Raw genomic sequence first — 27,109 nt, 5'->3', positions numbered from 1 at the left:
CATCTCTTCTAGTTTAGGTTGAGCTGCTCTCCTCATATTCTGGTCCCCCTGCTCTTCCCCCTTGAGATGGCAGTAACCCCACACCTCAAGAGAACATCTGTGTGCCCCGAGGATGTTTGCACATCATTCATTTTCTCTCCCCAGGCCAGCCAGAGAAGCAGACGCTGCCAGGAAAGTCTGGTGTGAAATCTCTCTCTCTCTCTCTCTCTCTCTCTCTCTCTCTCTCTCCATTCTCCTCCCTCTCTTCTACAATCCCAGACAAAACAAGAAACCACCAGCTTCATAAAAACAGCGTACACTTTAATTCAGGTTGACAGGTGGGAAGAGAGCTAGGATTTGCATCCAAGGATGTCCAGATGAGAAGACTGTGTTGCCGAGAGAGGCAGGGAAGGCAGAGAAGTTTGAATGGCCTGGTGGCAGACCTGGGCGAGGAGCAGGGGTGTAGCCACACAGTGCAATATTGCCAGGGCTTCTGCCAGGTCCAGCAGCACGTCCAGGGCCTGCTGGGCCAGACATGTTGACACCACCATGGCCCTGGACCTCACCAGGGAGTCCAATCCCAGCGCCATGCCCTGAGGCCACCAGAAAATGAACCAGACACATAGGATATCAACCCAGGGACATGGCCCCCTGCCCAAAGCCTTCTTCAGCCCCTTGGCTCCCAACAAACCCAGTGGCAACAAGATGAAGATGGCAAAACAGGCTGCAGCATGTATGTACCGCAAAATTTCCCATTCCCCGCTGAAGGTCACTGTACAGAGTCCCTGGGAAGTGTCACTGCCCAGCGTGATTGGCAGTGACAATAGGGCAGCCACTGCCCAAAGTCCCACACTGATCCCCAGCCTGAGGCCTGGGACGTGACCTATACCCAGTTTGGGGCCCAGGCAGGCATGGCACCCTATCAGCAGAGCTTGGGCAAAGGCTGAGCCATACGAGACCAAGTGAGCTAGGTGGCACAGGGAGGTGATGAGGGCCCCACTTAGCCCCCGTGCCAGGATGGGCACCATAATGCTGAAGAGAGCACTGCCCACAGCCAACTGCACCAGGATAGACCGGTTCTGGTAGACCTGACGGGGGAACAGAGGCCTGAGAAATGCGTAGAGGACAGCTCCACTGATCAGGATGCCCAGGACACTGGCGAGGATGAAGAAGGGCAGTGAGGAGTCGTCGAGCAGGATACAGGAGTGGCAGGGCGCAGCTGCTTCCACATCGGTGAAGTTATAGTCTGCATCGTACATCTCAAGAAATTCACTCCAAGTGTTGTCTTCAATGGCCAACTTCGTAGAGTTGTCATCAGCCACCTGGAGGACATTCTCAGAAGGGACAAGCAGAGCATCTAGTTACCCCACTGAAGGGTATCCTGGGAACCGAGGGCAAGAGGTGGGGAGAGAAAGACAGTGGGGAAGTGGGGGCTGGAAGAGCTGGATGGAGTGGGGATGGTGGGAGAGGACAAGGCAGGGTGACTCAGGAGGAGCAAAGAGTTGTAGAAAAGCAAGGGAAGGGCCTCCCCTGGTAGCCCAGTGCAGGGGGTGCGGGTTCGATCCCTGGTCCGGGAGCTAAAATCCCACATGCCTCGTGGCCAAAAAACCAAAATATAAAACAGAAACAATATTGTAACAAATTCAATAAAGACTTAAAAAAATGGTCCGTGTCAAAAAAATCTTAAAAAAAAAAAAGAAAAGCAAGGGAAGGGGAGTGGACAGGACTGGGAGAGTGGGGAGGTGGGTGGTCTGGATGGAACTGACAAAGATGAATGAGGAGGACCTAGGACACTGAGGTAAGAAGGGGAGAAGGAAAACGAGGGAAGAGACAAGGGATGAGAGAAGGAGAGAGGTATACAGACCCGAGGGGCAGACAGAAGGAGTGGTGGGGGGCAGAGAGGGAGGGGCTGTGGGCTCAGACCCACACTCACCGGGTGCAGACAGTTCCCCATGACACTGCTGGGCTCAGGGCAGGCAGAGAGAGGGGCTGGGATAGTTCTGTCAGTGGCTGTGGTTCCCAGATAAGTGCCAGGGACTAATGAAGGCCATTGGCTCTGGGCAGGGCTATGGGGCGGGCATTGCAGGATGGGGATGCATTCAGGAAGTCTTTACCCCACGCCCACTGCCTGCCTGAGCCTCAGGACCACTTGAGGTCCTGGCCCGGGGCTTCCTGTTTTGAGGGTGGATTCCGCTGGTGGGGACCTGTACTCAGGAAAGGAAAAAGGTGGGGGCCAGAAGGTGGGTATTTTCCCGAAGGTGGAAAGGGAGGCTTTCCAAAGGTGGAGAAGCCAGGGGGTTCCCAGCATAAAGGGATTCTTCAAGCACAAGGAAGGAAGAGGGGGCCAGAGGTGAGGTGTGAGACAGAGATAAGAGATGTGCTGGGAAGTTAGAGGGAAAGGGCAGCTGATGGCTGTCACTGCTTCTCTGTCCCCTTGAACTTGATCCAAGGAAATGTAGTTCAAAAGGGACGTGTTTGTGGCAGGGGGTGTTAGTGGTGCTTGTGGCTGGATCCATGTGATGCTGACAGCCTGAGCCACATGTGTGTGAGCAGGGGCTCTTTGTGTATCAGTCTGGGTGTAGGAATGTACTTACTTATCTGTTCTTGTCTGTGTGTGTGGCTGTGTATTGTGTGTCCTGTGTATCGTATCTTAGTGCTAGGTTTTAGGCAGGTGTCTTGGTGTGTGTACTGCTATCTCCAGGTCTGGGTGTTTCAGTGTGAGAGGAGGGAGGGCTTGGGGGCAGCTGTCAAGGTTGCATAATGAAGCTACTTCAGGGAGCGACTGGGCACTTGCCCAGCCACCTATGGGCACAGCGAATGCATCTTCCATACCAAGCAGAACACATGACGTGACAAGTTAAAGCAGGCTCTGGGGGACAATGGGACAGCATATTTTAAAATGGGACTGTTGCCTATGGGGTAATCTCTATTCATATTTCTGTTGGGGGATATAAAAGCTCTGGAAATGCTACACTGGTCTGGCATCTTAGCAAGACGTAAAGTTTCCTGTGGTGGGGGAGAGCTATTTCTCTCCGGTTGGCACAGGGAGAAAAGGCGTGTACCCTGCAGGAGGATGCCCCTAAACCGACATCTCTGCTCCTTGGTACTCCCTCTCCCCACCATCCCACTGCTTTCACGTGAACTCTGCTCTTTTGTTCCCTCCACCCCTACCGTGCATTTTATTTCTTCACTTGGGGACACTTAGCCTGGACATTGGGAGGGGTGAGTCATGGAGTGTCCGAGCTGGAACGATGAGATAAACAGGGTTGGTTAGGCGACACTGTTTCATTTGTCCAAGAAAGCGCGGGATGTGGTAGCGTCAGTTCTGACGAGTGGTCTTTCCCACTCACACAGCGCCGCCTGGAGGTGGAAGCAAAGGTGCAGAGGGATGGCCATCTTGCTAAGATGGTCCCCTTTCTCCCAGGACTCTATAGCTTCAGTTTCAGGTTCAACATGAGGTGGGCTAGAAAGGGAGTTTGGGGGGTCTGTTGAAGTGGTCCCGGAATGGTGTTGGGGGGGGGGTCTCCTTCTCCAGCACAGCCTGGCACGGGACATGGGGAGCAGTCAGGGACTGCGGAATGAAAGGACCTGGCCAAAGGGGATGAACGCACTTCTCTCCCTTGGAGAGTTATATCCATTCCATACAAGATGCCCTGGGGCGAGCAGCACGGCAAGGCACACACCACCCCTGGAGGCGCCACGTGCGGGGGCACCAGCAGACCAGCCCTTACACGCACGCATCCCAACTGGAGCAAGAGCGGCAAGAAGGAGGCAGCCGAAGGACACGGATAATCCAGATATATTGAGGGTGGCCCCTCTGAGATTAGCACAGGAGAGTTAGAAAGATTATAAAGATACACGATGCCCTCCCTGCTCCCTGCCCCGCCACCCACCCCCCGACAGACACACACACACAGCACAACGGCCCCTCCCCCTCCCCCCCCCCCCCCCCCGTACAAATATGGCTTCTGTGTAATATGGACAGAGTGGTTCAGCTCGAAGAGGAAAAGTCATTTTCCCAAAAGCGGGTGCTGGGAGGCAGGGAGCCCACAGGCCTGGGGCCCTAGGCTGCCTTGCTGCTGTAAGAGGAGGGGACCCCGGGCTCTAACCAGCGGCTGGAAGATTGACAACGGTATTACCTGAACGGAAAGGGGTGGCAGATCTGCTGGCTGCAGCTGCCCCCACTTTGCACGCCCCTGGGTTGTCAGGGCAGGAGGACATGCTGGAGGAGGGGCAGAGCAGTGCCCAGGGGCACCTTGGGTCTGAGGCAGGGCGGCCGGCTGGCGGGGAGGGCGAGCAGTCTCGTCTCCACGGCAACCAGCTCGGCCACAAGGAAGACAGAAACTCAAAAGCAGGGGTGGAGATGGGAAGGAGACAGGCAGCATCCCTCCCAGCCCTCAACGCACCGGGTACAGACTATGGGAACAAGAAGTGACAGTGGTCATTCCAGGGTCAGCGCCAGGGAGAGGCCTGGGGGATGCATAGCAAAGGCTGTGGCACTGACTCCGTGGCTCTGAGAGGGGAAATGGAGGCAGGGGTTGAATGCCCTGTGTTTTAGGGAGAGATGAGGTGGACGACTAAGCAAAAATACACCCTGGGACTGTTTTCTCCATGACAGATGGGCGCTGGGGACGGCATGGAAAATACCAGGATGGAGCAACATCCCAGGTGAGGTACACAGCCTGCCTAGGGACCATCAGCTCCCAAAGCCCTCCTTTACAGGAGCCCTCCTCCCACAGCCCGCCCACATGCCCAGGAGCCCCCCTGCCTCTCACTCACACACATATGTGCACAGACACACACAGACACGCACTCACATTATTCCCTTCGTTTGGGCAGGAAACAGCTCAGTGCAGTGAAGCTCCTTTTAGTATTTTTGTTGTTATGTCTGCCTGGCTGCTGAGGGAGGGAGGGAGGACTAAGGGACAGCTTCGGGAACAGGAAGGGGCACAGGGCAGCACAAGACGGGGAGGAGGAGTTGCTGAGCAATGCCATAAGATGAGTGGTTGACGTGCAACAGGCCAGGGGCTCAGGTGAGAGTGAAGGAACCCTCGGCGGGGAAGCGGATGCAGTTTAGGGCCCAGAGCAGTGCCTCTCCCACAGCTGCTGGAGCAAGGAGGGGCAGCCTTGCTCTGCTATCCACCCCCCAAGGGCGGTTCCTGGGAAAAGGGCCTGGCTTCGTTCATCGTGGGGGGGCCATCTCCGCCATCCTTCCTCTCCAAATCTGCCCCTCCTGCAAGGACCTGTGTCCTCCCCCATGGGGAAGCCCTGGGCCCCCGCATGTGTGGCTGCATGCCACCTGCAGGTCACATCCCCTCGGGGACCCCCATTCACTCCTTTCCTGTTGGGGTGGAGAAGGGGTGTCAGATGGTACCTGCTCCTGTGTCCAGAGCTCAAGGTGTGCGACTAACAGAGGAAAAGCCACCTCCAGCTCCTGGTCACAACCTCCCCGTCCCTGGAGAAGTCCGGGAAGAGCCCCTGCTGCAGAAGATGGAGGGCTGGTGAGAGCCCCCCACCAAACTGACCCCGCTTCTTTCCTGCCCTTACCCTTTCCTCATTCTCCTCCTAACACTCTGGGTTTTTTTTTTATTTTGTTTTTGTTTTTTTTTGTTGTTTGCTTTCCTCACCCCAGGACCCCTGCCCCTCCAGCCTGGAGACGGATTTGATTTGGGATTGTTACAAAAATAATAATAACCCAAACGCAGAGAAGCCACGGAAAGGGCTGAGGGCAACCCTCCCTCCCCCCGCCCTCCTCCCTCCCCATTCCAAACCGAGTACAAAACCGCACCCAAAGCAGACATTCTGTACAGGGGGGTGGTGGTGGGGGCTAGGGAGCAAGCGGGAGGGGCAGCCCTGGGGTCGCTCTGTACAAGTCCAGGTTGGTGATGACCCCAGCAGTCCCCACGGGGTCCCTGGGGGGCTGCCCCTAGATGAAATATTCCTTCTTGTCGTCCCCGCCCGACTGCCCGCCTTCTGCGTTGATGATGGCTGTGTCCGCATCTGGGGCGTCGTCAGAGCCTTTCGCCTCGTGTGTCAGGTAGGTTCCTGGGGAGAGAGAGAGGCTCCTTCTTTTAGGAGCAGTTTCCAAACCTCTGAAGCCCCTCTGTCCACTTTCCCACCGCCCACCCACACCTTGCTTCTGTAATTTTTCTCCTGCCTAGAGCTTTCTTCCTCCCCACCTGCCCTAATTTGCATCTTGCTGCCAACATCCGTCACCTGACCACACCTCCAAGAATTAATGAATCCTGCCTTTAATTAGAGTCTGATCTATAATACAGGCCAAAAAAAAAAATGGTGTGTGTATGTGTGTGTATATGTGTGTGTGTGTATATATATGCACGTGTGCATGTAAGGAGGTGAGAGGGAAACGGCTAGGTCAGCTCCATGACAATGAACCTGAGATCTGCCTAGCATTTGCCTGGTCCACGTAAGTCCAGCTGCTGGCTAGAAGGAATAACAGAGGGGGAGGTCTGAGAGGAAGGCATGTGAGAAGAGGGGAGGGAGAGATGGCAGGGATACAGGAGAGGAGAGAAAAGTAAAGGGGTGGTGTGAGGACAAGGCACAAGGACACCAACGGACAAAAAACATGAGGCTAAACAGAAAGGAGGAAAGTGCAGGAAGGAATGGGAAGAAGATGCAGAGTTTCAGCAGTTCTCTGTCTTACGGCAGGAGACCCTGGAGGCAGAGCAGCATGGGAGCAGCAGCTGACTGAGTGGGAAGGTTTGATTTTACTTGGATGAGCACCAAGGGATCAGGCTCTACTGTGGGGTTGGAGGTGCTCAGTTATCACAGGGTTGGCTGTGTTCTTTCTTCCTCAAACTCTCCAAGGGGCCGACTGAGTCTCCAAAGGCCCTTCCTGCAGCCTGCCCTTCACTTCCTACCCAATCCCAATCCCTCTTGATGCTTCCCTCATGCCTCTGACCTTTGTGCCGGATCAAGTAGTGGCCAAGGAAGATGAGCAGGATGAGCAGCAGGAAGACGATGAAAGCTACGATCCCACCAATGATGGCGTGGTAGGTGCTGGAGGATGAGGGCACCGGACTGGGATCTGGAGGGAGGTGGGATGCACACAGTCAGATCTGGGAAGAACCTTTATCTCACAGCATTTCTGACCTGGCCATGAATCATCTTACACAGTGGAGAACATGGACTAACATAAGGAGAATGGAGTGGCATCTTCCAGCAAAAAGGGATATGTCTTATTTTGTACCTAGTTTCTTACAGACTATCTGGAACATAGTAATTGGTTTAAAATAATGTAATCATGAATAAATAGATACATCTGCTCACACTTAACCCTTTAAGTTGAGTTTGTGAACCTGAAGCTTGACCTTGGTCAAAGATCATCACTTTAATGTCTAAATCATCTCTTGTTCTCTCTCTCTCTCTCTCTCTCTCTCTGTGTGTGTGTATGTGTGTGTGTGTGTGTGTGGTGTGTCTGTGTGTCTCTCTCTTTCTTTCAATTTCTGGGTTATCAGAGTATTTCTTCCCTATCCCCCATGCCCTCTTACCCTCCCGTCTGATTTACATCCTGAGCTGGCCTTTCTAGGGGGGCTTCTTACCATATTCACCCATTGTCCTGATATCAGATAGGGAAGGAGAAGTGAAAAACTGATGGAGCCAGTAATAGGCACTTTGAGAGCACCTTACAAAAGACGATGGACTGTGACTCCCTGTATAAAGAACAGTGTTCCTTCCTGGCAGGGGAGCTTAGAGTTCCAGCAAGATGCAATCCTCCAGCAGGTCTCATCAGAGAGGTCTGGGACTCCATCTTCACTTCCCCACCAACTAAAGGTTTGTGGGAAGGACAAAGACTGAACTGCTTCCTCCCATGATGGCAAGGTCTCGGCCACTGGATATAGAATCTGTCCTCCATAGCAGCATCTATAGAGGATAGATTCCCAAGCACAGGCTTGGCCAGGCATGCGAAGGAGAGCCGCAGCCTTAGTCAGAGTTCCGCAGATCTCAGGAGACAGTGCACAGGCCCAGGACACAGTTCTGATGTGTCCCAAATTACATGAGCCGTAGTTGCGGCTCTCCCACCCATGGGAGAGCTATTGTTTTTTTAATAGACTCAGCTTGAGCCTTGATGCCTCATTGACTCCTCATACATTTTGTCTCTCCTACCTTATGGCTCCTCAGGCTAGACTGGACCAGCTTTTTAGTTCCTTGCCTGTCTCCGCCTTATTTGGAAAAAAAAAACTTATGCTCTGGTTTCTATGCTCTGCTTGGGAGGGAGGGAGAAGAGGGTCCCCGGGGCTCTATAATAGGAGGGGTGGGTGTGATGTTATAATCTGGAGGAAGCACAGTGAGGTTATCCACTGTTCTTCCTCTTCTCTCCTCTCTCCCCCCGCCCCCGGGAGGATGTGAGACACAATCCACATTAAAAATCAGTCCTGGATAATTATCCCAGAGGCTATGGGAATGTAAATTCCCTAGAAGAGCATAGGTCTGCACGACCAAAATGAACTCTGGGGTCATCAATTACATGTCACTCTCTCTAGGTAGAGCTGCATTTAATTTCACTCCAGGTAGTTGGGAGGCAACACGGTTTAGGATGATTTCTGGAAGGAGATGCAGTAACTCATTCTACCACCAGGCGTCAGCACTGGCAGCAGATGCAGTCAAACAGGACCGCGCTTTCTAGCACAGGGTGGGGGGGATCAGCAAGAAACCAACCACAAGAGCACAGGAATTTTCTCTCATTGCCAATCATCGTCAGAGATCTGGGGGCAGACACAGGACCTCAGTGCATTGTCCTTGCTCCTGGCACCCTACAATAGCTTTGTTTGTTGTGCTGAGGCAGCTCCCACTTGCTGAGGTCTGCTCCTGGAGTTGGAATCACCCCATCTAGACACTTTGGTCCCAAGATCTCCGATCTCTTATTCCTGGGAGGCCTGGCTGCTATCCCTACACTGCTTTACTGGGCATTTCACATAAGGGAGTCTCTGATGTTCCCCTGATGATGCATTTCCCCTGTTCTGAGGAAAGGCTTATTAAGGCTTTCTGGAAGGATCCCACTGCTGTTGGGGTCTTCAAAAAACCTCCTGCCAACTCTGCATAAAGAGGCCTCTGTCCTAGCCTATCACTTCTCCTGAAGCTGGATTGTGTGGTCACACCTTTGGGAAGAACTTCAGAGAAGGAGCATCATCTAGCCTCTCTAGAAAATATGGCATCTGAGAAAAGATTCTGACCGTCTCTCAGCATAGTACAAACTTATCTCTGTTTTCCACCTGGATCCTGTATAGTGCGTCCAAGGTCTGCAGAAAAGGAGATGACAGCAGCAGCATGTATCCTGTACTAGTCACAGGAGAAGCAACTCTGAGGACAGCGTGTTGCAAAGGGAGATGCATCTACACTCACACTTGAGCGGCTCGGGGGCCTCTACACACAGAATTCTTATTCTTGTTGCCAGGTGAGTGCAGGGGCTGGAGGATGGTGTTGCCTGGGTCACCACTGCTAAACAAAGGCAGATGAAAGTCCACCATTCCACTGGTTTTTCCTTATTCCACATTTTGGAATGGACCTAGAGCCTAAGTCCTCAGGCCCTCTGGTGGTGGGCTGTTGCCCTACAAGTCCACTACCAACTATGATCTGGGGATGCTATCAGGAGGTGGAAAGACCAGGGTACCAGATGTTAGAGGAGAGGAGAAGGGGTTTGCTGGAGGAGACCTGCGGAGGGCTCACCGTTCACATTGAGAGTGTAGTAAGCCTTGTAGCTGCCCATGTTGCTGGTGGCTGTGCAGCCATAGGTGCCGCTGTCACTCTTGTTGAGGAAGGGGAAGATCAGGGCGCTCTCCTGGGTCATCTTTAGCGGTGGCACACTGCCCTCCTTCTCCCATAGGTACTGCTGGGGGCTGTTGAGGTACAGAAATTGAAGGGTTCAGAAAAGAGTAGGGCAGGGAGCTAAAGGACAAAACAAAACAAAACAAAACTGGGAGCAAGGAAGTCAAGGACAGTTTGATGAAGGCTTGAGCAGTTATAGGGGCCAGAGACACTGAGCTGCTCAGAGGCAGGCGGAGAGGGACTCCTTGGGGTTCAGTCTGGGGATGAGGAAGATTGCCTAGCTTGTATCTAACTGTGACTTGGTTCCTTACAGGAAACTCAGGGGCTCAGCCAGGGGGCGGCCCCTCCCCACTTCTGCTGCTTTGCAGGAGAAGCAGTCAGAGGATGGGTGTTGTTAGACAGTGTCAGGGAAAATGAGAGGCTCAGACAGAACGAAGGAGATGGGAAGACTTTAGGCAAAGTCTTTGGACTTTGGAAAAAAACTTGGAATTTGGAAAAAAAAAAAAACGTATGCTCTGGTTTTTATGCTCTGCTTGGGAGGGAGGGAGAAGAGGGTCCCTGGGGCTCTATGATAGGAGGGGTGGGTGTGATGTTGTAATCTGGAAGAAGCACAGTGAGGTTATCCACTGTTCTTCCTCTTCTCTCCCCTCTCCCCGCCCCCCGGGAGAATGTTCTGAAGAGAAGAACAGGAGAAGCAGTCAGGAGAAGCAGTCAGAGGATGGGTGTTGTTAGACAGTGTCAGGGAAAACGAGAGGCTCAGACAGTATGAAGGAGATGGAAAGACTTTAGGCAAAGTCTTAGTCTGTAGAGGTGTATTACGACCCAGGAAATGGATCTCCTTACGCAGGATTGCCACGCCCCTCACAGTGGAGCAACAGCTTCTGGCCCTCGCGGGGATGCGGAGGGTCTGGCCTAATCTTCGCTGTTGGTGTGTCTGTGGAGAAGGAAATGGAGTCAACGTGAAACTCAAGGTCACCTCGATCTCAGAATCATCCAGTTATGCATTTCTGCCGCCACCCCTAAAGGCCTAGGAGCCCAAGAGGCTGTGAACAAAGACCACCCCCCGACCTCTGTGAGCAAAGACCACTATTGCTGTTGCATGTGTGAGGGAGTCATATGGCAACCTTGCAGAGGTAGGATTATGGAAGGTCTGTCCTTGCTGGGGACCCAAGGGATGTCTTAACAGAGAGCTGAGAAGGGAGATCACTGGATCATCTGTGCCTAGCACATAAATGGAACTTAATACATATTTCTGACGGGACAAATAAACTTGAATTTAATAACTGATTGAGTTCACAACCTCTCCATCCTCTCTGCAAGGGAGCTTAAACAGGAAGCAATGCTTTAATGAAGAACATCATTTTTAGTAGCTGGTCTAAAAATGAAGTGAGAGCTTTGAAACAGCAAGAGATGGAGGTCATATTTTGGCTGCAAAAAGGCCCTGACACAACATAGATGGGTTCTGGGAAGGAATGATGGCATCTGCCACCGATGCCGAAGGGCTGCTTAGGAGGCTGGGTCCAGATGGCCACACAGAACAATACAACCAGATGCCGGTTTAGAACAACAGATAAAGAGGCCGAGCTTCCCCTAAGGAAAGAGCCAACCTTAACATCCGGTTAATGAACATGTTTCAGTCCAATCAAACGGGACGAAGAGAATCAGGCCAGGTGAGAGAACGGGTGTTCCAGGGCCTTACAGCCAGAGAAGCCTCTAGTGCAGCACCTGTAGTATAGCATTTGTTGACTGATGGCTGATCACAGTTGGGCCAAAATGATCCCTGGAGAGTAACTGCCAGATGGTCCAGTACCTAACAGAGGAGCCTTTGGGGCTCAGACAGGGGAGGGCCTTCTTTAGCCCTGGCCAGGGACCAGGCCCTGGACAAGGAGCCCAAGGCCAGGGGCTTTACATTCAGAACTAGTAATCAGAGAAACACCTTATAGCAATACAGAACTTTGAAGTTTACAAAGTTCTTTCATTATATAGTGTTTCATTTAACCTCATGAAAATTCACTGAAGTAAGAAGGGGCCGCAACGAGATTGAATGCTTTGGTGAAAGTGACATAGCTAGTAAGCAGTGGCTCTGCGGCTAGAAGGCTAGAATCCAGCTTGTCTGTTTCCAAACTGAGAGTCTGCTAAACGGACAGTGACACCACCCCAAGCCTACCTCATGGTCAAGTTTCAGCAATGGGTCTAGCAATTGATTTAAAGAGCACTGAAGTCAGGCCTGGATCTTCCATAAGGAAGAGATGAAAGCTTTGAGTTATTTTAGAAAAACACCCAGCCTTTAGATAAGTTAGGACAAGAAGTACATTCTTTTATAACTCATTATCTTCTGCCTTTCTACTTCATTTATTTCCCCTTGACTTTTTTTTTTTTTTTTTTTTTTGCGTTACGCGGGCCTCTCACTGTTGTGGCCTCTCCCATTGAGGAGCACAGGCTCCAGATGTGCAGGCTCAGCGGCCATGGCTCACGGGCCCAGCCGCTCCGCGGCATGTGGGATCCTCCCGGACCGGGACACGAACCTGCGTCCCCTGCATCGGCAGGCGGACTCTCAACCACTGCGCCACCAGGGAAGCCCTCCCCTTGACTTTTCTACTCAGAAAAGTTCTTTTTGAAAATTTGTAAATTTCCTCAGGTGAGTGGGTTTTTTCCCACCCATATTCAAGGCAGATTCCATAGAGGGTTGAGGATCCTTGGAAAGGTTGGGAGTAGTGATTTTGTCAGTGGCCATTTCAGGTCAGAATCCCAAGAAAGATCACAGACCTGGGGCAGACTAGTGGGGGTACTGTAGGGAGAAATCTGGGAATAATGATGCCAGAGAGAGCATGTTTTCCTACCACCTCTTTTCTTGAACTCATAGTATGTTAGACCAAGAAGAAGCCTTTGTGATTCCATGTCCATCTTCTCATTTAGCAAATAAAGAATCAAGCTCAGTGGGGTAATTTCCTTAACATCACTCAGCTAGTAAGCGGTGAAGGGCAAACTAGAATCTGTCTTCTAATTCTTGATTTGCTACAGTTACTGCTACAATTTACAATCTAGATGCATAACACTGGCCTAGCCCAGGAGATGGTAAATTTACCTATCGGGCCAAATCCTGCCAGCTACATGTTTCTGTAAACAAAGTCTTATTGGAACACAGCTACGTTCATTTGTTTACATATGATCTATGGCTACATTCCTGCAGCAACAGCAGAGTTAAGTAGTTGAGACAGAGACCACATGGCCCTCAAAACTTAAAACGTTGACTATTGGGCCATTCATAGAAAAAGTTTGCTGACCCTTGGCCTAACCCTGGCAACTCTTGTCTTATTTTTTTACCTATTTACTTATCTTTGCCTGGTGCTTCATATACAGTAACCCACACTTTTCTTTTCCCCACTCCCCATCTCATACCAGATCCTCTTCACTCACAAGCCCATAACATACATAAAACTTCAATGCGTTGAGCGGTGGATCTGTCAGCTCCCTTTAGAGATTCGTGGTTCACAGAGCATACAATGTCTGCCCCATCGTCCTCCCGGGTGACCTGGAAGGTGACTGAGCTGCTCACGGTGAAGGTTTTGCCATTGGGATCTTCCTGTATTCGGGTTGGTTCCCCTAGAGAGCAGAAACAGACACACACTCGCACACACACATAGACACAGAGTGAGCCCTAACATGCAGAGATTGTGTGGGCCCCACTGTAGACATACAGATGGTGCGTCTCAACTTAGGCAGACTTAGGAAGTTGTGAAATGGATATGTACACACAAGGAGGATGGAGTCCCCAACGCGCGCATGTGCACACACACACACACACGACTGTACACAGAATATCTGTCATTCCCCTTTCTTCTTCTACACCATGTCTTATGTGCACATACATAGGCATATAGACATGTGCCTCTCACTCCCTCTCTCCTCCCCGCTGTCCCAGCACCACCTCCTCCCGTCACGCCCAAGGCAGGAAGAACTTACCCTGAAGCTCTTGGTCACCCTTCCTCCAGGTGAGCTGGGCTGCAGGTTTGCTCCCAGAAGACTGACAGTTTAGGGTAGTTGTATCCTTTTCCCGTAACGATGACTTGTAGCCAGTGATTATGGGCTTCTGTGGGATTCCTGCCATGGATAGGGGATGGCCAGGATAGGAAAGAAAAGCACCCTGAGGTCACACCTCATCTCTCCCTGCTGAGGTAGACTCTCTGAGGGTTAGGATATCTGAGTTCTATTTTGGTTTATGATGGGTAGAAGGCTAGAGAAATTATCTTTCTCTTTGATAAGAGAAAGACCACCCCAGGGGGAGGAGATATGATGGTGGGAGATTTACTATACCTGAGATGATACATGACCCAACAACCCAAAAGCACAACTGGGTGGCCACAGATATATGTGAGGCTCAGGGGAGCAAAGAAGGAAATTAAAATGTAGGATCAAGATGAGAGCATGCAGACAACTGGGGTACTCATCTTGAAAATTATAATCATACACTGCACATACTTCTCATGTTTCCCTTACACAATCTTGGGAGGTAAGTGGAAAAGACACTATCATCCTTTTGTTACAGGTTAGGAAAGTCAGGCTCAAAGAGAGTAAGAGATTTGTCCCAGAGCAAACAGTAAGCAAAGGAGAAAAGATTAGACCCCAGCACTCTTTGCATTTCATTCCATTGCAACAGAAACACACGCTGAACTTTCCCAAAATGCTTGGAGACTTGCTTGGTTCTAGGCTGCCTCAGGGGCCCATGCAGGGAGATTTGTTTGCAAGGAATCATGCTGTGGAGACACTGGGGTTTGGGAGCCTCACCGAGCACGGTGACGAGGGACTTGGCAGTTCTCACGGGCATAGTGAAGATGGAGCAAGTGTATTCACCCTCGTCTGCCAGGGCCACGTTGCTGATGCTGATGCTGAGCTCATGGGGCGTAGATCTAACCAGCTGAATCCGATTATCTCGAAGGGCTGGGGGAAATTGGAAGAATTGGAAGCAAGGCTTTTACTGGTGACTTTCATCTTTATCTTCCAATCCCAGGGCCAGCTTTTTTTTCAAGAAGGGGTCTAGTGTGGTTTGGGGCAGGGGAAAAAAAAAAACTGCTCCTGAGTTTGACTAGTCTTTAGTTTATTCAGTTACTTTCCTGGGCCATTGTGCTCAGTAGCCTCAGAGATACTCAGAAAAGTAGGATGGATTTGTGGGCCACATTGGGGCAACACTGACATCAGCTGTCTCTTAGGGCTGCTTTGGGGTGAGTCACTCCAGGACCCTATAAGACCATGCATGGCCTAGGTCAGAGCCATAATTATGAAGTTTCTCTGGAACCAGCTGAGGAGCCCATGGCCTGTTGCTTCCCCAAATAGCATCCCTTCACGTTTCTCAGCCTCTGGACTACAGGGACATTTCCTCTCAGCTCTGCAGCCCCCTTCCCCAGCCCACGTTTCCCATGGAGGCAGATAACTCGTGGGACACTACCTCTCTTCTCCCCAAAGTAGAGAGTCTGCTGGGCAGGGTTAGACCATTGCAGGGATGAATCCTCATGATCTTTGACTTGGCACTTGAGCACCACGGTGCCACCAGCCACCACTGTCTCATCAGATGTCCAGGGCTGACTGTCTGCAGGAGTAGAATTGGGTTAGTTTCCTAAGGCAGCACTAGCCCCTCCACCCATTTCTGGGCCACAGTCCACCTCATCTAATTCAGACCATCCAAGGCCCATGTCTCTGTATTCTCTTAACGCATCATGGGGGAAGGAATAGAGGTGGGGGTGAGGCAGGGGAAGACAGACCTTACTTCCTCTTGCTTTGAATGCACAGAAAAACAGTCACTTGTTGAATATTTGCTGAATGAACTGACAGGGCCACACACATTTAGAGGGATAAAGGCACCCCAAATCTACACATACCACGCCCCATGTATCTTTTCTGATAGAGTTCTACCATTCACCTTTGAAAACACACATACGAGTCTGTCATTCTGTTTTACCTTCCTGCCACCACCTGCATATAAGAGCAAGAACAGAAGTGGTTGTAATAATGCCCAAACTAAAAGCGAAGAAAAGGCCAACCCCCAAGAATGTGGGTTGCACATTCATTTACACAAGAGGTAGCTGATGAAACTGCAAAATAAACAAAAAAGACTTTTTAAAAAACCTAAAACGTTTTGACGCAGACTTTTCAATTCCTCCAACAATAATTTCCCTTCAATCATCAGCTCCCTTAACATATTCCTTTCAGTATCAGTACTACCCGCCTCCCAAATCACTATCCTGACGTTATTTTAAAGAATAATGGATTAAACTTTTCCCTTCGATGTGATAGAAATATGGTTTCTAATCCCTCTCTACTTAGTCAAGTTAACCAAAAGAAGGACTAGTAAGATATCATGAGGATGAGTCATTTGAATCTCAAATGTGCCTTCTAATCAGGCCTAGCTGTGAGCCCTTCAGTCTGTGTGACACTTGCTTCCTCCACCCAATATTGTCCCATGTTCCCCAAAGCATGGATTCTGATTCCGAATATTGATTCTCTCATCTTCAGGCCTGACTTCCTGTGACCCAATGGCACTGACCTCTGCAGAGCTAAAATAACACCTGCTAGCTCTGATTCCTGAAACATCCACACAATTTCTTCTATGGTACTAACTTACTTAACCAGCATTGTCGCCTCTGAATCAGAAACCAAGAAATGTACTTCCGACATTCCCTGATTGAGCAATTTAAAACAATCCTCATGCTCCCTATGGCACCAACCTTACCCCTGCCCTGTCTGCTTATTCCTGTCTTTCCTGGTCACCAGAGCTCCATTTCCAAGGAATATTCAATGAGCGTTCCTAGCAGAGAAGGGGCCCTGTCAGCTGGGGCTGACACCAAACACCAACGCTTCTGAGTGACTGTCTCCAAATTGGAGCCCAAAGCCTGGCTGCTAGTTTTAGTGTTTAGAATCATAAAAATTAGAACAGACAGGGATCTTAGGGATCATGGAATCCAATTCCCTCATTTTACAGATGTAGACAATGAGGCAATGGAGGTGAAGTGATTGGTTAAGATCATTCTCCCGATCAGTGATTCTAGTTAGGACTAGAATCCTGACTCTCAAGGCAGTGCTCTTTTCACTGGAATGCGCCTCAGGTAATCATCTAACTTGAGAATCAAAACTACAACTTTAATGTTAGCAGGCCAGAGACTGAGCCGGCTGAATAAAGGTGGAAGTGATATCTTCCTTAAATATCTCAACAAAAGGTCTGGGAAAACCTATCATTTACTGCTAGCCATATACCGATTTTTGACTGGTAATCCCATTGTCCCTGGTTCCTTTTGAAGAATTCTATCTTGATTCTGTCTTTCCAGAACCTCTTTATTCTGAGTAATACACTCCTCCTGGAATTTTTTTTTTTTTTTTTTTTTGCGGCATGCGGGCCTCTCACTGTTGTGGCCTCTCCCGTTGCAGAGCACAGGCTCCGGACGCGCAGGCTCAGTGGCCATGGCTCACGGGCCCAGCCACTCCGCGGCATGTGGGATCTTCCCGGACCGGGTCACGAACCCGTGTCCCCAGCAGCGGCAGGCGGATTCTCAACCACTGCGCCACCAGGGAAGCCCGGGCTTCATTTTATTTTTGGAAAAAGGTGTAAGGGATACAGAGGTCCCTGTACCGGAGTGAGGGAAGGAGGAGTAGGTGCCAGAGGAGTTGGTGGTGTAGAACTAAGTACTAAAATGTCAAATGGAGACCGGGAAGAGTTGTGTGGTAATGAGGGGAGTGAGAACACAGGGTGGAGGCAACATGAGTGGGAGATGATGTGAGGATGGCGGAGGGAACTGCGGGACATTGAGATGAGGGGGCCTGGATTCTCACCTTGACTGGCCAGCATGTCAGGGCTGCTCCAGGCTGTGGAGCTCATGGCCTCTTCGAGTGGAGCCAGAGTCCCCAGCTCCAAATTCTGCTCTTGCCAGTAGCCTGGGGAGAGAGTCTCCATGAAGGATGAGCCCTACATGTAAGCTGCTACCGTTTGGGATCTGTACTTTCATTGTTGAGGATGGGGGAGAGGACTGGTCCCTGTGAAAAGCAGGTTCACCAGGGTACCTAAGAGAAGGTGGCTTTCTCACAAAAGGGGGAGATTAACTCAAGTCCTGAAAAAGGAAGTGAAGTCTTCCTCCGAAGGGGTGAATTAAAGGAGGATGCTAAGCTTTAGTGGTCAATCACATAATGATAGAGTCAACAGAGATCTTAGAGGTCATCTGGTCCAGTTCTCCCAGTTCACAGGTGAGGACACTGACGCCCACTAGGGTTAAAAGTGACTTGGCAAAGGTCATACAGAAACAGGAAAGATAACCAAAGACTTTTCATTCCTGATCCAGGATTCTTTCTGCTACACCAAATTATCTACTAAAATAATGACAGGTTTAATAATTAAAAAGTACGTTCCCATTTAATCCTTTTGATTAACCACTTAAATAAGTACGTTGGTATTATCATTACTACCTTGAAGAGAGGAAACAGAATGAAGTGACTTGCCCAAGGTCCTACAAACAGAAGAACAAAGACTGGAAATTAAATGCCTGATTCCAAATCCAAAGCTCTGTTTCAAGGTGACACCCTTAGCACTGAAAACAGAGACCACAGCTGGCGTTGAAAGTTACCCCACGCCTTCCTAGATTGCTACCTTCTAACCGGTGCTCCAATTCTCAAGCTTTCCTCCTCCACTCTCAGTCTCACTCACCATTTTATATCACTGACTCTGCTCCCTCATCTGGCACAACACACGCCCAAGACTTCAGTCACCGGCTCTCTTCCTAGTAGGTAGCCCCTAAACCCTTTTGTGAAGTACTGTGTAGTTTCCATGGCCTATTTTCCCCAACTCAACCTGAGAGACGGAGGGACAAAGAAACCGGGCTTGAGAATCTTTTCAGATCTCCTGTTGCAAAGCCAGTAGCCAATCACATGCGCAAAATTCAGTAACGTCATCGGCTGCTGAGCAGAGTCCGGAACTGCTCCTTGTCCCGGGCCTGGAGTCCGGCAGAACTTCGCCAATTGTCCCAGCGCGCCCGCTCCAGAGGCAGCGGGGGAGGGGGGTGGGAGAGGAAAGGACGAGAAGGGGGCGATGGGACCGAGGAGGATGGGTAGGGGAGGTGGGGAGGGTACGGGGTAGCAGGGGTGTGAGACTAAAAAGATAAGTGGGACGTGGTCTTAGGGTCCAAGAGAAGAAAGGGGCCGAGGACGAGAGTTGCAGAATCAAAGGGAAAGAAGGGTGAGGGAGAGGAGAGAGTGGGGGAGGGAGGGAAGGGAGTACCGGGGAAGGGAGAGGGTGTTAGAAAGAGTCCTAGCCTCGGGATAGGGCTCTAAGATAGCTTCAGAGGTTCACTGGCCTTCAAGGAGACGCCTCCCCTCTCCACTGTTCCTCAGACATCCTCCAGGAGGTTTGAGAAATGACTCTGTTCCTGAACAGGAGAAGCGCTAATGCCCAAATGGGGAGGGGGAGTAAAGCAGTGGGAAAAAAAAAAAAAAAAGAGTATCTGTAACAGGTAGAAGTAGTCAAGAAAGCGAACAAGGAAAGTGTTGGTGAAGGGAGGCAAGAAAGATGAGGATGGGAGAAGGAAAGGCGGCCAGGAAGAGGACAAGGGCGCTCAGATCCAACAGAGAGTCCTCCTGGGTGCCCTCACCCTGCTGCCTTCTGTGGACATCAAGAATGGAGGCAACCGGAAGTTGGTGAGTGTTTCACGGTATTTTGCAGGTCGTCTGTTTGTGGGCACTTCCACACACAGTGGGAAGGCAAACTGGTTGTGCTAAAGCTTGGAATGGTGGAGGGACAGGGAGAAGCCAGAGAGGGGTCAGTGCCCCACACCACAGTATTGGTACCTAGTGCGAAAGTAAGCACTAAGTAGACCTTTGCTCAAATGGATAAAATAGCCACCTCCTACGCTGGCATAGGGCTTTCAGTTTGCAGAGTGGATTTTCAATCATGAATTCATTTCATGTCAAAACAACCTTGAGGGAGAGGCAGCCAGATAGAATCACTTTTTAGAGATGAGGTTTAGAGAGGTTCAGTGACTTACCTAAGGCACACAAGTAACACCCTCTCAAGGATCCTCTTTCTCCTGCTGGTGGTGCACTCAAAGCTTTTCCAACAGCTTCTGTTTCTTATAGCATTTCAGTCCACTGTATTGCAATTTACTTGTTTAGTTACCAGCCTCCTCCTCTAAACTCAGAGTTGGTGAAGAGAAGGAGCCTTCCCTTATTCATCTTTGTATTTTCAGCACTTAGCCCATAGCGGGCTCTCAGTACATTTATTTGGCTCTGGTAATTCATTCAGTCACGACTGGCACTTTGCTGTGTCCATTCTTACTCAGGCAGAGCATGTCTTCTGTCCAGATAGCATAGGTTTAGTCTTCATTCTCTTGCTCCTTATTTCATTTGTGCTGTTTTCTGCCTTCTCCTCAGTTGCTTTTCTCCTTGCTTATATTCCTTTCATCCCTCCCCTCCTCCTGCATTTTGCTGGCTTTTTTTTTTTTCTGAATAGGATGAATAAGTGAAATGATGATGTTGATCATTCAAACTAAACTGAATTGTTTAGATGAGGGGTCTGATAACTAAACAAATAATCTCTAGTAAATGGTATATTGGGGATATGCTTGATATACAGTATTGTCTCTGTAGGTTTACAAGGAACTCACTCTGGTTTGTTGTGTTTTAAGAAACTGATTAAGAAGTAGCTGGGGTTTTTTTTTCCTCCTGGGGGTGATACTTTACCTTGTAATTCTCCAAAGTACTTATGATCTCATGTCTCCTCTTGAGAACTGTCTGTTAATATGCCTGAAAGTTTTCTTGCTGTTTTTATAAAATCGTATACCTGTAATGATAAATTCCGAAGAGCCACTCCCCTGGGTGCAGATGAGTGATTATAATGTTATTCACAGAAACATGGATAAATGGCAGAAATTATAACCTGGAATGGAATGTGAAAGCCTTGTTCTTTGGATTTAGAGCTTGCCAATTGTTTGTGACATCAGCATAAATTCCCTCAATGGATTCAGACTCGAAAGGAAAACTTAAGAGTGCTCTGAAAAGGTGGCATGCACTTTGAAGTGGAAATAATGACAGTTCTGCTCAGGCAGGGTCATTGGAAGGAAATGCAGACTTTGAGTCCACAAGACCGTTAGTAAGGGGAGGCCCAGGTTAGTCACATTGAAAAACAGATAAAGAGAGCTCCAGTCATATGGGTCATATTGTTTCCCTGCTTAGAAACCCTCACTGACTTCCCATTGTCTGCAGATGATATCCAGATTTGTTAGCCTGGCTTATAAAATCCTGCACGGTCTGATGCCAATATGCCTTTCAGCTTTGTCTTTTCTTTACTTCACTCACCCCATATCCCAGAAATATGACGCTATTTGGAATTCTTTCTATAAACCCTTTCCTTTCCTGCATACATTCCCTTTCCCACAGTCACTCTGTTGATAATACTCTTCACCCATCTTCACACATCTAAGCCCTAAAAAGCCTACTTTCTGTGGCACTTCCTTCAAGAAGACTCCCCTGATTCCCTGATTGCCTCAGATGGAAATAATTTCTGATTTTTTTTGAGTCACAACACTTTATCTACTTTTCTTAAATTATGTGTCACTCTTTACTTTGTACTGCAAGTTTCGCTTTCTTCCTAAATTTTAACGATTCTGCAGGTAGGGTTGATATCTGATTTGTCTCTGTATCTGGTACTGGCCCTAATACAGCATACTGCACTTAGAAGGTGCTTAATGAGTATTTATTTAATAAATGAATCAAAGATACTAAACATCTTCAACTGTGAGAACTAGGTTCAAAATCTGCCAGTGAAGAGGAAATAGCAAACCAAAAAGGCTAGGAAGAAATGGGCCAAGGAAGAGGGTAGATCATCCAGAAGCTGAAGCTCTATAAGTTTACAAGATGGGTGGAAATCTCTAATTATTGATTACCTTCTGTGTGTCATGATCCAAGTGAGGTGCTCTATATTCATTATTCCAGAATAACCTTTTAATAGGTATTATTATGCACATGCTAAGGATGAGTTAACTAAGACTCAGAGACTAAGACTCAGAAAAGTTAAGTAACTTATCCACAAGATGCATCCAATAAGTGTTGGGATAAACTTAGATCTCTCTGACCACAAAGCCCAGACTTTCTGCATATCTTCAGTACACTGCCTCCCTTTGCAGGAGCATGTGCTTCGTGTGTGTGGGGGGGTGGGGGTGGGGGAGGGCAGAGGTTATAGGTGGAAAGATTCCTTCTTGCACTGCTGGCCTGGGGGTGCTCACCTAAACAAAATTCACAATGCTTACCTGCAATATGATAAAAATAACAGTGTAGCGAGTTGGAAATGGGTGCTTGTGGTGGTGGTGTGACTTGTATCCACTGAATTGCATTTTTAATTGGATTTCTTGGTGTGTCTTCATCTATATCTTTGGGGGCTCACCCCAAAGGCCTTATAATTTGGGATGATTCTTCAGTTAACCAAGCAATAGACATGTCTGGTTAAAACTAACAGAATGCCCTCACATTTTCATAGCACTCTAGCACCTAGGCTACGAACTAAGATTGTCTTCTTATTTGCTCTCAGTTGTGTGGAGGGTTTCTTAATTCTTGGTCTATTTACTCATGGGTTCCAGTAGCTTTAAGACTCCCAGCATTTTAAAGGACAAAGTAGCCTTTTCACCCACTGATTTCCTTCTGATTAATTGTTCATATTAAGAGTAGCAGAGGTGGGAACCAGGGACTTACTAATGTGCCTTTTAAAGCATACATTGGCACCTCTGATTTCATTTTTCATCCATAGTACAGGACCTCACACATAGTAAGTGCTCAATATTTATTGGATAAATAAATGAGTAACTCAAATGAATAAAAATGTATTATGTTTCCAATTTAAGTGATGCTAGTAAGGAAGTTTATATGTCAGTATAACCCCTTATTGCTTGGTTTATGTATCTTCCCTGTCCTGTCTGTTTCGGGAATCTACATTGCATGGGCCTTAGGGCCATGTACAGGGTCACGGGTGCACATTTGGGATGGTGGGACAAGGGGACAGAGCTCCCCTGCATAACTGCTGCTGGCCTTGCCAGTGCTTGGGTCCAGAACTCCACTTCCCAAATTATAGAGAACACCAACTCCCCGAGTAGGAGTTGATGGTGATGGTGATGATGATGATGATGATGATTCAGCATTTCTCTAACTCCAGAGTTAAAAATACTCTTCATCCCAGCCTACTTGTTATTCCTCACGACTACCATGACAGGTGGGTGGAGGAGTGTTATCTCCAAGGGAAAAACACATTGGGGGCTGTGGCCCAGAATGCTGAAGGGACCCACTTTTAGAATGGTTTACCCACCCCCATCACTGGGCTCCCTGACCAGGTGATATCACTCTGATTCTTCCCTAACACTAGCTACGCAGTGAATTCTTATATGTATTTCGATCACACACTGAAGAGAATGGCCATGAAATCAGAATTAGAACTCAGCGCCTTAATCTTTTCTTTATGCGCAGAGCCACATTTTTCTTTAGCAGTGGACGTCTGCTCCCGCATTTGGAGGAAAGTGGACCAGTCTCATCTGAGGCCTGATTTAATAGATAACTCCAAGATTTGGGAGGGGAGTTACTTTGACCTGAGTAACTTTAGAGCACAACACCCTGATCACAAAGGACTCTCTTTAAACTTAATTTTCTACATTTGCTCTTAGGTTGCCAGGAATTATGCTACTTCTGCAGAAGTTACTGTGTACTTTCCTAGTCTAAGACACTGAGGACAGGAGTGTCAAAATATTCTCTCACTTGCTGCTCTACGTTCCTTTCTAACTTTGTCCTCCCCAAGCTCCCAATTCGCTTCCATTCCCAATGTTATAGTGCGGTCAGACAAAAGGAAGCTGGGGCCATAGAGGTAAATAAGAGTTATTCTGTCATGGGGGCTTGTCTGTCTTTTCAGGTGTACTTCCTTCCCTTCCTGTTGCTCTTCAGGGCAGGCCCCTGTCCCCTCACAGGCAGTAGGATCCCCTAAAGGATCTCCTTGCTCAGCTCAGATATGCTCCGGCTCACATCCACTTCAGAGCCTCACAGCTCAGTCACGCTTCAGCTGCCTGCCTCCCTGATCTAGGCCTTCTCTCCAGCTCGCTGGCGCCTCCACCCTTTCTGGCTTGAGCTGCTGAGATCTTGCTCCTTTGTGTTCCCTCCCTCCATTATTTCTGTTGCTGTCTGGTTTTCCCTCCTGGAGTCTTGTTTATCTACTTTCTCTCTGGCTCCCAACAGCCTCTTGGGCCCGAAGTCACTACTCTCTGGGTGTAGCTTTACTCTCCCAGGAGGTGTACACGATATAAGTGAAACTGGAAGGTGAATAGGGTGGGGAAGAGAAACTTCCCTGTAAGAAGTTCCTACTATACTGATTAGCCTCATAGCTTGGTAAAGTGTGGCCAAGAGGTACAGATTTATAGAACCAGGGATCCTATTCTGTTAGATGATCCAAGAGATTTAGGTTTGGAAAGGATGGATCTGGGCTCAAACAGATTATTATTGCATGAAGGCAGATACCTTTTGGTTCCATCCTAAGCAGTTGTTGAAAATGAAAGGCTTTTGTTTCCTGGGTTTGGAATGGTGTGGGGCTTAGCTTTTCTAGGCTGAATGAAGAGGAGGGAATCTTTAGGGTACTTGGCTAGTTGGCTAGCTTGCCTATGGTGGGCGTGAGGGTGGGGTTAAAACAAAAAGCACATCTTGATGTTAACCCTCTTTTCACTGAAAAAAATTTAAAAACAACAGTTATTCCAAATGTTTTCCTATATCCAAATGTTAAAAATGTATACAAGTTTAAGATGCCGTGAGTAACTATATTTGCTAAAACCCTGCAGTCAATTTGCATGTTCTAGTCATTTTCTACTGACCCCTAATGGCCAGAGGTGGTTATTCCTAAGATCTTTTTGAGTCTTCTAGACAGAGGATGGAACTGATGTCCTTTCTGACTCCCTATTACCAAGGTTCAGTAATTCCTTGCCTTCTCTTTCTGCACCTCATTCTTCCTAAAATATTTTCCCATCTATGATTCTTAGAAGCATAGACTTTTAGAGTTGATAAGAATCTTAAGTAGCATCTAGTACAAACTCCCCATTTAAAAGATGAAGAACCAAGGCTCAGAGAGGCTTAGAAACTTAAGCATGGTCACACAGGCAGCTAGTGGGAGCTGTGGTTATAACCCCAGTCTTCTGTTCTCATTGCCATTTGATAGCAGTCCTGTGAACTAGCTAATTCGGAAGTTAAGTTGCCATTTAGTGTGATTTTACTTCCAGTGACATCCACTCTTCCTGCTTCCCATCTCCCTGTGCATTGTAGTGTGGAACCCCAGGACCCTAGATCTCAAGGGAAGTAACTCTACTAAATGCCGGGCAGGTTAGAGAAGTTGGGGTGAGATGAGGAAGGAGTCCCTGAAGGTGCGAAGAATGGCATCGTCACAAATGTCAGGGTCTTCATGGCAGATCCCGGTTCTCACAAAAGAGGAGGCCATGGGGCAGAAGCCACTTCTATGCCCTTTAGGAGTTAAAAGGGTGATGAGGAGGACAGGCCGTGTGTATGTGTGCATGTTAGCATCTGTGTGGTGGAGAGCTGGAGGATGCTAACCTGTTTGTGATGTGGGAGACAGAGACTAGAAGAGAGAAGAACGCAGAGGAGCTTTTCCTATTCTTGAGCTAGTGAGAGAAAAAATCTGGAGGCAGAAGTGGGCTTGCAGTAGGCTGAGGTGGAGGGGCTCTCGGAGACTTAGTTAAGATTCTGAGGAGCAGAGACTGGGAAGTGGGTGGCAGAGAAGGAGGTGGGGACAGCTGTTGCTTTGATTTGCTATTGAGTCAGTGTTCTCGGTGCATTAGCACTGGGAGGGAGCCCTGGGCTGGACCCCAACAAAAACAAGCCCCTCTGGAGCCAATACTGTGTTGTAGTAAGAACTGAAGTTGGGAGACAGAAAGGAAGGGGATCTAATCCCAAAAGAGCCCCTTCCTCGCCTTAGCGCCTACCTTCTAGGACTGGGCTCTGTGCTCCAGACAAGTGTCTAGTGTTCTGTACTAAGAGGCTGGGGGGAGGTGATGAGACAGAGCAGAACGGATGGTTCAGTAAGGGCTGCTGGGAGCATGGGTTCTGTGCAGGGCTTTGACTTTCATCAGTTATTTCTCAAGCAAGTCCCTAAGGTAGGGCATGAAACCACTCCAGTTGAAGACAGCCTTGAGCCATTTTAGAAGTGTCCTTTTACCCCTATCTCCTCATTCCCTTCCCACCATGCTCACACACTCAGAAATCACAACAGGTATACAGACCTGGAGTCTGTATTCTAATGCAATAGAGAGTCAGGAGTCTAGACTTTGAACTCTCAGATGTCCCTTGAACCAAGTGCAGGCACTTTTATACCCTTTCCCTAAATGTATCTAGCTGCTTTCACACGTATGTAATAGAACTGGGGAAAAAAAAATCACCCCATCTTAGGAAAGTACTTAGGAAAGGATACATAACAGAGTCAGCATGGAGTAAATGAAAGCATAATTCAGTTTAACTTGTTGGAAAATATGTTTAGCTATGAGAAAATAGGGACTGGGAATGGGAGGGAAAGGCCAGGGACCCTGGGGAGAAGTAAAGAACAGATTCCCTGAGGAATCTCCAACCAGGTGCCAAAGGCTTGCTCCTAACCCTCCAGAGCCTCGATACCTGTTTGAGTGCATGGATGCATTCCCTTCTCAACAAGCTCTATCTTATTCTTTGCTCTTTAATGTGGCACTTTAGATATTTCAGGCTGATGGCTTGGTGTGGTGGGATAACAATGCTGTGAAAAAGTTTAATTTGTTAGAAGTCAGGCAAGAAAGCATTCATCTCGGCTGGCTTTCATTTTACTGACTTGTTTCTCTTCACTGGGTCATCAGAATCAGGGTGTGGATGACAGGTTCAGGGCAGTGATCAGGAGGACCACATGGCGAAAAAGGTGGTCTGCTCTACACACCCACACTACTCTGGGCTCCCCTCTTCTGCCAATCCTAGCTGAGATGTAGTCTCTGCCCTTCACTCTTCTCACCTAAAAATGTATTTTTCAGCAGGTTGTTGTTCAATTAGCTTTACTTTGGGCCTTCCTGGGAATTTAACCCTTCTGTGAGATAGACACATTCTTCCAAGTCTGCAGACCTCACAGTTCCCAATATGGCAAATAATTCTGTTCTGACCCAAAGAGCTCCTCTCCTTAAATCTTCTTGAGAGTCTCTTCTTCAATGTGGATATACATTCGATTTTATTCCCCAAGATGCACATATATTCCAACCTGGTGACTCTCTTTTTCTCCTTCAGTATGTGTCCCTCACTACACACATGACAACTACAATTTTCACTATTTGTATCTCTG

The 27,109-nt window shown here is 48.6% G+C and overlaps 2 protein-coding genes across 4 annotated transcripts in view; both read right to left on the bottom strand.

Annotated features, from left to right (window-relative positions):
- Nucleotides 1–300: 300 nt before the first annotated feature.
- On the bottom strand, nucleotides 301–3,375 carry ACKR1 (atypical chemokine receptor 1 (Duffy blood group); the record flags this gene model as incomplete). The annotated part of the gene is given in 4 exon segments (XM_079722107.1): nucleotides 301–330; nucleotides 333–1,301; nucleotides 2,094–2,183; nucleotides 3,310–3,375. Coding segments are annotated over 4 exon segments (1,155 nt in total).
- Nucleotides 3,376–5,735: 2,360 nt separating this feature from the next.
- Nucleotides 5,736–27,109, bottom strand: part of CADM3 (cell adhesion molecule 3) — a gene marked incomplete at its 5' end in the record, with an annotated part of 29,573 nt that continues 8,199 nt past the window's right edge. Inside the window, 9 exons of one of the 3 annotated variants that reach the window (XM_079725923.1) lie at nucleotides 5,736–6,024; nucleotides 6,902–7,027; nucleotides 9,667–9,836; nucleotides 10,609–10,699; nucleotides 13,198–13,368; nucleotides 13,729–13,866; nucleotides 14,551–14,703; nucleotides 15,209–15,349; nucleotides 17,584–17,685. In XM_079725923.1, coding sequence (XP_079582049.1) covers nucleotides 5,906–6,024; nucleotides 6,902–7,027; nucleotides 9,667–9,836; nucleotides 10,609–10,699; nucleotides 13,198–13,368; nucleotides 13,729–13,866; nucleotides 14,551–14,703; nucleotides 15,209–15,349; nucleotides 17,584–17,685 — 1,211 coding nt within the window. In that variant the 3' untranslated portion in view covers nucleotides 5,736–5,905. The remainder of the gene's footprint in view (nucleotides 6,025–6,901; nucleotides 7,028–9,666; nucleotides 9,837–10,608; nucleotides 10,700–13,197; nucleotides 13,369–13,728; nucleotides 13,867–14,550; nucleotides 14,704–15,208; nucleotides 15,350–17,583; nucleotides 17,686–27,109) is intronic. The other 2 variants (XM_079725922.1, XM_079725924.1) reach the window with 2 other exon arrangements.

Source organism: Hyperoodon ampullatus (genome assembly GCF_949752795.1).
Source record: "Hyperoodon ampullatus genome assembly, chromosome: 2".
NCBI lineage: Eukaryota > Metazoa > Chordata > Mammalia > Artiodactyla > Ziphiidae > Hyperoodon > Hyperoodon ampullatus.
Note: the sequence above shows the minus strand (reverse complement) of the source record. Positions and strands in the feature narration are given on the sequence as shown.